At 44.3% G+C, this 12,049-nt stretch overlaps 2 protein-coding genes across 2 annotated transcripts in view; both read right to left on the reverse strand.

Moving 5' to 3' along the window:
* Positions 1 to 12,049, reverse strand: part of NEO1 (neogenin 1) — a 330,696-nt gene that overhangs the window by 313,326 nt on the left and 5,321 nt on the right. The window lies entirely within an intron of this gene.
* The window catches only part of ARIH1 (ariadne RBR E3 ubiquitin protein ligase 1), a 39,287-nt gene that overhangs the window by 23,128 nt on the left and 4,110 nt on the right, over positions 1 to 12,049 (reverse strand). Inside the window, exon 2 of the mRNA XM_056865926.1 lies at positions 3,112 to 3,179. Within this exon, the coding sequence (XP_056721904.1) occupies positions 3,112 to 3,179 (68 nt within the window). The remainder of the gene's footprint in view (positions 1 to 3,111; positions 3,180 to 12,049) is intronic.

Consider the following 12,049-nt stretch of genomic DNA (forward strand, 5'->3'; position numbering starts at 1 on the left):
GAGGAGGGGGAATCAATACATCTTTGTTAGCCACTTATCCCAGGCAAGGCCTTCTCCTCCTACAAAGCGTCTTGGCAGCAATTCCAGCCAGCGCTCCGTCCTGATCCACGCCGTCTCAAAAGGCCCCAGGAGTTGGGAGTTAGAGGGGAAAAAACAGATCTGTACGAAAAACAGGCACATGGCTCCTTCTTGCTTCTCCACTTTCCTCTAACCCGTTAAAACAAGTGTGGAAGGAAACCCTTGGCATTAGAAGAAGGGTTTGACCTGGCCTGGGTACCATCGCACCTTGACTCATCTAAGAAGTTTGATGCGGTCTTATGAAAGTAAAAGGACAAGAATTCCCCGACGTTAACTTTGCACAGCTCAAGCTCACAAGCATTTCCCAGCAATTCCTCATCAAGCAACCTAGACACAGAATACAGCAAACCACTTCCTAGAAAGTATTACTGGAACAAAAGCAGCCTGAGAGATTGGAAATGAGTCAGTGGCGGTTAAGGAAGGCGGGCAGGGGTGGGGGGAAACCAAGGCCTGGGATCAAGATAAAAGTTATGGAAGTTGGAGGTGCTTCTCATTGAAAACCAGGGGATTTTTTCCAAACAGTTTGTTCAAGAGGATTTCAACTCAAACAAATCAAGCAGTTGTACGAACGCTCCTTCCCAGGCGTTAGAAAGGAGACCTTATACAAATCAAAGAAGAAATGTAAAACAAATGTATTCCAGCTGTGTTCCCAGGAGCACCAGAATAAAACACACAACCTGTGTGAGTTTGTTCCCGTATGAGCCAGGTTCCCATACCAGCTTCCTCAGGAGGTGGTAAGCTCTCCTTCCTTGGAGATTTTTAAGCAGAGGCTAGATGGCCATCTGTCAGCAATGCTGATTCTATGAACTTAGGCAGTTCATGAGAGGGAGGGCATCTTGGCCATCTTCTGGGCACTGGGTGTGTGTGGGGGAGGTAGTTGTGAATTTCCTGCATTGTGCAGGGGGTTGGACTAGATGACCCTGGTGGTCCCTTCCAACTCTATGATTCAGTCAGTACTCTGTAATGCCACCTTAGATTCCCACCCATATTAACAGACCTATGCTAATGCTTTATTCTCAGGGAAAACTGTGATTATCATTAGACCCAGGAGCTTTCAGGCTATCATAGATCTTACAAATTTTTTAAAAAGGTGTAATTAGTACTCTTCACTTTTACAACCCGGTTTTTCCCCAAAAGGAATTTTTTTAAAACACAAAATAATTCCACCATTTTACTTCCTTGAATCAGTTCCTGATTGGGGTTGAGATTTCCAGCACATTGGATAATGGGAAGGATTAGGAGCAGCTGCAAAAGATTAAAAGCTGTTTCACAAACATTATGTGTGTCTAGCACTCTCTGAGTTCAAAGTATTTGGGGGGGGGACAGTTCGGTAATAGCCAACACAAACCACAAAAGCCTGCGTAACTGCAGCGTTAGGAAAATGTTCCCATGCTATTCAACCACCATGTCAGATAGTATGTCACTGCTGCACCTTGCCAAAGTCTTCATGTCCACCAGCCATATTGACATGACCGGCTGCTTCGGACGTTACAGCAGCATTGTGGAGTTAAGCCATGTTCCAGTCACTCTCGTGCTGCTGAAGACACATCCTGCTTAAATGAATTACTTCCTTGAAATATTTATATCCCACCTTTCCCATAGAGTCCAAGACGGTATGAATAATGCACTACCCAGGCCCAAATTATAAGTGTAAGTATTCCGAGCCATTCAATTCAGATGTGCTTATTTAATATTAGGAGCCCTGTGGCACAGAGTGGTAAGCTGCAGTATTGCAGTCAAAAGCTCTGCTCACAACCTGAGTTCGATCCCGTTGGGAGTCATTTTCAGGCAGCCGGCTCAAGGTTGACTCAGCCTTCCATCCTTCCGAGGTCGGTAAAATGAGGACCCAGCTTGCTGGGGGTAAAGGGAAGATGACTGGGGAAGGCACTGGCAAACCACCCCGTAAACAAAGTCTGCCTAGTAAACGTCGGGATGTGACGTCACCCCATGGGTCAGGAATGACCCGGGGCTTGCACAGGGGACCTTTACCTTTTTAAAATATATTTATTAAGTCCAGCTTATGTAACCAAAACAGGGGAATACCTCTTGGGTGAAGAACGGAGGTTCTTTGATAGCGCATATACGGTTCAACCCCTACCACCCTCAGTTAGAGGATATCAGATAGCTGATATTACAAAAAGCCCATTCATTGCCCGAGACCCTGGAGAGCTGCTACCGAAGTGGACTCTGCTGACCTAGGACCAGTGGTATGCCTCGCAGTAGGGCAGGGGCACAAGGAAAGCAGAAAGCATGCTGCTTCGCTCGGTTCATGTTCATTATAATGTATGCCTTGAGCACACAGCCTGGTCCTGATCTAACACCTACGGTGTCAGAAAACCGTATTCTGCTTATAGCTGCCTAGTTCATCCACACTGGCACAAACCCAGCACTCAAACACATGCCCACACACTGCTACACTTTACTTTCTGAAATACTAAAGTGCTTAAATAGAACAAGATGCAAAGAATCCTGTCCACATGACTGGGGTGAGCCTTATCAGTCATGAGCAAATAAGCCAAACCAATTAATAACACAGTACAATCCGACTGCAGGGTAGCCAGAAAACTAACGATGACACCAAAAGCTAGCTTGTTTTTGATAACTTTGAGGCACGCTCATGCTTCATGAGAGTATGATGATACTTTAGGGACAAGCACATGCGTAAGAGAGCTGCTTGTTTTTAAAGGCAGGAGATCTTTACATGCCATGTAAATCTAATCTCCTGGAAAAAGCCATCTCCTCACTGACCCCTCCCTAAGGCATCCCCCACCCCCACTGACACAAACCTTCCCTTTTCACTTATCGTGAAATAGCTAATACCATTAGCGCCACTTGAGCTGAAAGGAAGCACTCATGTATCCAAAACGTGCGATAGCATTTCCTTCGCTTAAGGACGCTAGCTGTGACACAAAATGCGAGACCTTTTTTCATGGATACCGATTTGTGGCTAAGCGCAGAGAACGGGAGCGCTATAACCTAGCAGGTTATCAGGAACCTGTGAGAGAGCCAAAAACAAAGAAGGTTCCCGCTTACCTCTCCATCAGCTTTTCTTTATCCCAGTTGAAATGACTAAGGAGTATCCTGGTGATAGTTGCTGGATTCTAGGGGGGGAAAGGGGGAAAAGTCATTGCAGAAGAGGCGAGAACAATCACTTCAAAAGCGTCTTTTAAGCACAGGACGATTAATAAGGTTAGGCATCAATAGTATTCTAGGCACAGACTAAGGAACCCTGAACTCCCTCTGTACTGCGTGAATGAGGGACCCAACATAAAAGCATGACTAACATTAGAATGTGTGCTTCTCGCATTTGAATTATGATCAAGGTGAGTTTGCTACGCATCCATCAAAGCCAATTTCAACACTGACGGGCAGAGCCAGAGTTTTGGGGAAAGCATCTCCTTCAGCAAAGGCCAACCATAAAGAACGCGTCTAAAACTAGACCAAAGGACTGTCGCTAGAGTAGTTCTCATTGTGCTGCCACCAGCTTCTGAGCAACTCCATTCCTTCCCTGGCATTTAATAGGTCTTGGTCCCTTTCCCCCAACTGTACCGCATGAACATACAACTTTCTGACAGTGAATCAGACCGTTTGTAGCTCATTGTCAGCTCTTGACTCTCTGGGTTCCTAGGCAAAGTCTCTGTCAGCATTTTTGCCAGCCAAGATCCTTTAACTGCAGGTGCCAGGGATTGAACCTAGGACCTTCCTCATAAAAGCATCTGAGTTACTACCGCATTACATCCCCCTCATCAATCCCACATCTCAATTCTAGTCTGTAGGATTGTACCACCTCCCAACCACACCTACACCCCCTTCTTTCTGCTCTCTTGTTTCTCTCACCACCACCAGAGGAATTTCTTGCTGAATGGATCGCCTTAACTTGCAACTGTGAAATTCGTAACCAACACCTCTAAGCGGGCTTTAGGAGCCTTCAGATCAGCACCGGAAAGACAAGCCATGTTGACTGAAAACTATGTTGCTTCTCTTTTACAGTAACCCTTCCGCCGAAAACCCAACAGTATATTTTCATATAGTTACTGTTAACTACATCTATAGCCCACCTTTTTTATTGAGACTCAAGCCAGAGTACAAAATATGAAAAACACATTCAAACAGCATAGATTTCTAACAATTGTCTAAATAGGATTAAAACAGGATTAAAATAGGATTGTATGTTCGGCCAACAAATTTCATGTACTTTTGGCTTTCACAGTTACTGTGTGTTGACATTATTAAAAAATTGATTGAACTATTCCTGAAGTTCCAACGAAAAGCAAGAGCTACTATTGATCCCTTCCTACATATCATTCAACTGTAATTTCACAGCAAATCATTTGCAATGTTTTAGAACTTAATTGTTCCAGTTTTTTTCTGTATTTTGACTGATACACAAAGGAACACAATCTAAATTGGCTAGTTTTTAATCTCCCTAAAATTCTCAGGATAATTAATAGAAAGAAGCAGGGTTGCTTTGGCAAGTTTTTGTATCAGGAAGGGTGAGTGACACTCTAGAGAAACACCTCTGACTCCTTGAACAGAAATTTAGGTGCACCAGAAGGTTATTTTGACAAACCAGCAGAAGAGTAGGGCCTGCATGCCAAACAACAAAGGGAGTAGTAGTGTCTCTGTGGTTTAGCCATGTAATTCCTGGGCCAGCATACCTACCTATCCCATCTAACTGAATGAACTGCCATTCTCCAGATCAGACTCCACCGCTCCAAACCACCACACCGCGCTGGTGACCCATGAAAGCGCAGATGTAAAGAAATGCTGTTAGCCTTTGTGTTGCTGGGATTTCATTTTACACCCCGGCAATAGCCACCCCAAAGGTCTTCATACCAAACCAACAAGCCCTATTTGTGTTTTGTTTTTAAAACAAGTCTGCTAATTCTGAGTTTGAGTATTCGAGCTTGTTAAGTGACTTTACGGGACAATCCTATGCAGAGCTTAACCCACTAAAATCTATGAGCTTAGGCTGGAATAAATACTCTGCACAAGATTGCAGTCTGTGCAAACGGTGATGCTGTGATATTAGTATTATGTTATTTTCAAATGAAAAATTACAATTCAAGTGAAACCGTGTGGCACATTTGGCCACTGGCTGAGAGCGAACCATTAAGACTATACTTTCATCAAGATCTGATGGTCAATATTAGTAGCAGGAGTTTTTTTTTCCCAACAACAAAAAAGAGAGTCACCCCCAGAAAAGACTAATCTCAAATAGGTCTGTGTTGCAGTGTTGGGTTTATGTCAGTCCCCCCCACAAGTTATTCTGCCGCAGCCTTGAAGAAAATCAGAATATTCCAGGTATTCCCAAAACACACAGTGAAGCAGCTCTCTCTGCTTACCAAGCAGTTTTCAAGATACAAACTAATTCCGTTCACATCTTGAAAGTATTTGCTGTCTACAAACCAGCTTATTCTAAAGCTTCAAAGAGCAAACATGTTACGTAACACTCTCTTTCTACTTAGGTCTGTGCTAGTGTGATAACATGCATGCTCTACACAGCCTTAAGGACAAACAGTGCCCATCCTAATCAGAGGACTGACTTGGAAGGGTACAACTCTGGTTTCAGCAAAAGACAGCTGTTCTGTTCTCCCAGGCAATCCCTCCAGGTTAAAAATACAATCAAGGATCTGCAGGCCGCTTAAAACCTTGTAAAGTTATAGCTTCAATAACAGCCATCGTTTCTAGAACGGCTGCCACAAGCAACATGGGATGGATTATTAGTTCCATTACTTTAAACGAACCGATCTTTACTACCACATATATTTCAAAAGCATTTCAGAATATTCTAGATCCTACACAGTTTGATAAACTATGCTCTCTAGAATACCAGAAGTCTCACATCTTTCAGCAATTAACCCACCAATTTAGTACGAATTATGGATTAGAAAAACTCCGGAGTTTTCTGAAGATTAGGGAAAGGCCGTAGCTCAGTGGAAGAGCATCTGCTTGGAATTGCAGAAGGTCCCAGGTTCAATCCCTGGCATCTCCAGTTAAAGGGACTAGGCAAGTAGGCGATGTGAAAGACCCCTGCCTGAGACCCTGGAGAGCCATGAGGAGGGGCAGTAGCTCAGTGGTAAAGCATCTGCTTGGCATGCAGAACTGTCCCAGGTTCAATCCCCAGCATCTCCAGTTAAAGGGACTAGGCAAGTAGGCAATATGAAAGACCCCTGCCTGAGACCCTGGAGAGCCGCTGCCAGTCTGTGTAGGCAATACTGACTTTGATGGACCAAGGGTCTGATTCAGTAGAAGGCAGCTTCATGTGTTCATCAATTTCAAAACAGATTCCAGGTAACTATCCGTCACTGTTGCATTTTCAGCTGAATTGTGCAGGTTGCCTTTCTTGATGTGCATTTTCATTGCTCCACAATTGACTGCAGATACTGTCATATTTTTGCCTGTATATTGAATTTTGTCATCCATTTTTGTACTTATGTGAATTTTGATATTCATGAAGCAAAACTTGTATACTATCTCTTTTGATTTGCTTTTTTCCATCACACCTCCAGTATGTGAATACCTCTTTGCTGCTGTGGAGGCAGCGTGGTGTAGTGGTTAAGAGCAGTGGTTTGGAGCGGTGGAGTCTAATCTGGAGAAGCGGGTTTGATTCCCCACTCCTCCACATGAGTGGTGGAGGCTAATCTGGTGAACTGGATTTGTTTCCCCGCTCCTCCATATGAAGCCAGCTGGGTGACCTTGGGCAAGTCACACTCTCTCAGCCTCACCCACCTCACAGGGTGTCTGTTGTGGGGAAGGGAAGGTGATTGTAAACAGGGTTGATTCTCCTTTAAGTGGGAGAGAAAGTCGGCATATAAAAACCAACTGTTCTTTTTCTTACCCGTGTCTTGAAGACACAAAGCTATGAAATAGAAAAGGATTTGTGTGTGTTGCGTTGCAAACTCCGGTCCTTGAAAGCACGGTGTCCCAACACACACCTTTTCAATCACTGCAGTTGTCTTGAGGCTCAGTACGCATTAGGCTTCACTCAAACAGCAGAAAAGGCTGTGAATCTCAAATCTGGATCGTACCAAATACCAGAGTGCAGGTTGGGACTGAGGGAAAGTTCATCCACAACAAAATAAAAATCCCTGCTTGATGCCAAGAGTAGGATTCTAGCTGGGTTTTCTCCCTGGCCTGACAGAAGTTCCTACATGCAGGCACCTGTATAGAAAATTTGGTTGTGTAGAAAAGCCTCCTTCATGCAATCTATCTCCTGCCCGCAATTTGAAATGGTATAATCCCAGTCACAGGTTTTATTCTCCCATCTCCTGCAAGCACTCAGCCATAGTCTTGCAGAACTGATTTCAATTGATAACTTCTTGGCTTCTGTTTTGACATTGCGTCAGATGGCAAATATGGCGAAATCATTCCAAGGGACGGTACTTCAGAGCAGCCCATGAGATCATAAAAATGGGACTTAAAAAAAAAACTGGGCACAGACAGAAAAACACGGTAGCCACTTTATACTGAAATGTTCTTGCATCTCAGTATATATTTGCATTTCAGCATATATCTCTTTGGCGAGAGGGTAAAACAGTCATCTGAGAGTAACCCCCCTCCCCCCAAGATTTTTGAAAGACTGAAAAAGCTTTAGTGGAAGGAAGAGAAAAACCTTAATTGCCCTATAGGAAAGCCAGTGGCTGTTACCGCACGAGGTATTTCCAGCGATGTATCAAGAGTTTGGAAATGTTATAAAAAACATCGCTTTAAAAGGGTTTTTGGCTACCACGGCTAAAAAATGGTTGGAAGACGTCTTCACAGCTAAAGGGGCCAAAGTAAGTGCAAACAGTATTTTTTACAACATTTTCAAACTCTTAATACATTGGTGGGAATACACTGAAAGTGCAAACAGAAGTGCAAACTCAGACCGGCAGCAGCTCTCCAGGGTCTAAGGCAGAGAAAAGTCTTTTACATCACCTACCTGCCTAGTCCCTTTAACTGGAGATGCTGGGGATTGAACCTGGGACCTTCTGCATGCCAAGCAGATGCTCTACCACCGAGCCACAGCCCCTCCCCAAGGACTAGAGGTCCAGCTGATGAAGCACATTTGCTGTCTGGATAATAATCCAGTCTTAAGTCTGACCTTGGAAGTTTCAGGCACGGAGAGGGCCCAAGGACTCCTGGCATGCCTCCATACTACAGATCAGGGGGAGGATATATCACAGTTGGATCTCCTTGACTGAGGGTGGGGGAGAGAAAGGGCACCTGCCACCCTGGCTACTACTGCTCACCCTACACTACTTGCTCACACAGCCCTCATTATTCTGAATCAATAAACTTCAGCTGTTCTTCCTCACCCCTAACAGAATCTCACAGGAGATTAATAGGCCTTGCAGGCTCCCGAAAAGCAGAATATGCTTACGCTGTTAAGTGTCCCACATGACTATTGGCAAAAAGTGCACAAAGCTGTGAGTGCACAAAGCCCCTCAAGTCCCTTTCCTATTTTCTAAAATCGGGATCTCTAGCGGCCTTTCTTACAAGCGCAACTTAGCAAATACTATAAATGGTGGAGAGAGAGGAGGCGAGAAAGAGGGAGAATGTCACAGCAGTTTAGGAATATAGGCCAAAGTTAAATCACCTCTGCCTTGGGGTTTGCATGACGCACTAAAGAAGGTAAGAATAAAATTTCAAAACGGTAACAATTAATTGCACATCTATTCAAAATCAAATCAAAACTTTTTAGTGGAAATTTAATCAACAAAACTGATGATCTAGTGGTACCACCTCTTCAAAGTCTGGGGGAAAATGCTGATAGTTTCCACCAAATTTGCCAGCATGGTGCCATAGCTTGATCAATTGTAATTAGTGAACAACACAGTTGAACGGGCCCACCTCTAGCGCCCCCCCCTGTTGCCCCCTTGCCTCTTAGTGCCCCCCTAGGCAATCCCACCGCCCCCCAGGGGTGGTACTTTCCCACTTCTCTATATTATGGAGGACCTCTGGGGAGCAACCCACGCCCATGCAGCCCCTCTGAGCTCTAGATCCCTCGCACAACAGGCCTGCCCATACCCCTGCACACAGTTCAAAATTCAGAGAAATTACCATCTATATGGAAAACAATGAACAGTAAGAAGCGATCTAAAAATCAGCAGGATGCCTGCTCAGCAGGAGGTAGAAGAGATCAACCCAGTTCCTCCCAGCTTCTCTCCTGACTTGTCAACTCTCGGAGGGTATTCAAGGCTTTTTCTTATTGTTCCAGAAAGCCTATGAGCTGAATCAAAAAAATGGGGACAGGGAATCTTTAAGTTGCTTGACCGTTGGATCAATTTTATGTATTTGATGGTTTTTAATGCCCCGTGGGGCAGAGTGGTAAGCTGCAGTACAGTCCAAGCTCTGCTCACGACCTGAGTTCGATCCTGACGGAAGTTGGGTTCAGGTAGCCGTCTCAAGGTTGACTCAGCCTTCCGTCCTTCCGAGGTCAGTAAAATGAGTACCCAGCTTGCTGGGGGTAAAGGGAAGATGACTGGGGAAGGCACTGGCAAACCACCCTGCAAACAAAGTCTGCCCAGTAAACGTCGGGATGTGATGTCACCCCATGGGTCAGGAATGACCTGGTGCTTGCACAGGGGACCTTTACCTTTACCTTACTTAATACAATTGTAAGCATAAACATGCTTAATTTTGTTATCCACCTCATGTGCTTACAGTAGGACCTACTGCTTCCTAAACGAAAAGCAGCACTGAATCAGAGCACAGAAAATCTCTTTGCTGCCCATCCAACCAAAGCCAACACACCATGGAAACAACACCTGCACCCTTCAGCTCAAGAGCAGCACCCTTTCCAATTAGTTCCAATTCAAGGTTTCCTTCGATGAGAAAAGAGCCAACCATTTTGGCATAAGCCACTGGTTGCCTGCCCCAGCTGTGGAAACGCCCCCCCCCCCAGTGAATGACAGCAGGAAACTTATTCCAAAAGCCAAAAGAAATACAGCTTGAAACAGACAAAACAAGAATCCCTTCAGCCTACCTGCCTATTAGCACTAAACAATTCTGCATCAGTCCAAGCAGAATTAATGTAAATGCAAAACTTGGGCATAGTTATGAGCTTTCTTAAGTAATTAAAAGAACTACAACCATCTGTTGGCCTATATTCTTCTGATCATTCAATACTGTATTCTCCTGAACCTTCAAATAATCAAGCTTCGTTGTGGGTGGCAGCAAAAATAAAGTTGGGAGACTTGTGGCATCTTAAACAGTTTTAATCCAAGTTTTCGCGGACTAGATTCCACTTGGTCTACAAAAGCTTACATTGAAACAAAACTGGGTTAATCTTTAAGGTACCCCAAGACCAGTGTTCTGTAGTGGTTCAGGTGAGATGCAGAGGCAGGCATTGGCAAACCACCTTCGAAGGTCTCCTGCCTAAAAACCCCTACCAGGGGTAGACATAAGTCAACTGTGACTTGATGGGGGGGGGGGGACCACTATGTTTTTGCCCAATGCTGGAGATTGTTTAGTTCCTTCCAAATCAGGTCAATATTACATATGTTCAGCAAGGAATAGATATTTAAACAAGGCCTTCAAAAAGATTTCTGGAACCCTTTGTTTTGTATTTCCCTACACAACATGAATCAACAATAAGAAACATCCTCCATAAGGAAAGGCCCTGCTGGATCAGACCCAGGCCCATCAAGTCCAGCAGTCTGTTCACACAGTGGCCAACCAGATGCCTCTGCGTGTGTGTGTTAAGTGCCGTCAAGTCGCTTCCGACTCATGGCGACCCTATGAATGAAAGTCCTCCAAAATGTCCTATCTTTGACAGCCCTGCTCAGATCCTGCAAATGAAGGCCATGGCTTCCTTTATTGAGTCAATCCATCTCTTGTTGGGTCTTCCTCTTTTCCTGCTCCCCTCAACTTTTCCTAGCATGACTGTCTTTTCCAGTGACTCTTGTCGTCTCATGATGTGACCAAAATACGACAGCCTCAGTTTAGTCATTTTAGCTTCTAGGGTCAGTTCAGGCTTGATTTGATCTATAACCCACTGATTTGTTTTTTTGGCAGTCCACGGAATCTGTAACACTCTCTAGTATCCATTCTAACTAATAGCCATGAATAAAACATACTAAACATGGTCATTAAAACTGAACGGTATAGATCCTGACAACACAGAATGCTATGAAGTTATCTGCCTTAGAAGAAGACTTGGTTTTTATATGCTGACTTTCTCTACCTCTTAAGGGAGAACCAAACCGGCTTACAATCTCCTTCCTTTCCCCTCCCCACAACAGACACCCAGTGAGGTTACATGGGGCTGAGAGAGCTCTGAGAGAGCCCAAGGTCACCCAGCTGGCTTCATGTGTAAGAGTGGGGAAACCAACCCGTTCACCAGATTAGTGTCTGCAGTTCACTTGGAGGAGTGGGAATCAAACCCAGTTCTCCAGATTAGAGTTCATTACTCCAAACCATCACTCTTAACCACTACACCATGCTGGCTCTCAATTGTTAGCTAAGCCACACTGGCTTAGCAATGGTTATTTATAATGGAGGGGCAAGAAAGGATTTCCAATTCCTAGGCATCAGGGGCCTTCCTAGCTCTGCTAAACAGGAAGCCCTGGAGAGTGGAAGACAGCCCAACAGGTAGCGATATAAACAGAGCAAGGAATGTTCAGAAGCACAGTACCCACTTGCTGTCTTCAGTAACATCAGGAACAATAAGGTTAATTCACAACTTGCAAAACAATGCACTTTGGCTTTTGTGGCAAAATAGATGCTTAAAGCAGACTTAAACTATAGAGGTGCCTTTCTCTTCCTGTCCGCTTATAATGAGCACAAACTGCAGCCCAAGCACAAAGTCCAAAAAGAGAAAACTTTGGTAGAATGCTAAAACATATCCAAGAAACCCCTGAAAATGTGTTTGTTTTTGTTATCTCAGGGGTTTTGTTTGTTTTTACTTGAAACTGTATTAGTGTTTTATTCTATGCTGATAATCGTCTCGGGCAGATTCTGGAAACTGCAGGATATAAATATTTTT

This window comes from Euleptes europaea, chromosome 20 (genome assembly GCF_029931775.1).
Source record: "Euleptes europaea isolate rEulEur1 chromosome 20, rEulEur1.hap1, whole genome shotgun sequence".
Classification (NCBI taxonomy): domain Eukaryota; kingdom Metazoa; phylum Chordata; class Lepidosauria; order Squamata; family Sphaerodactylidae; genus Euleptes; species Euleptes europaea.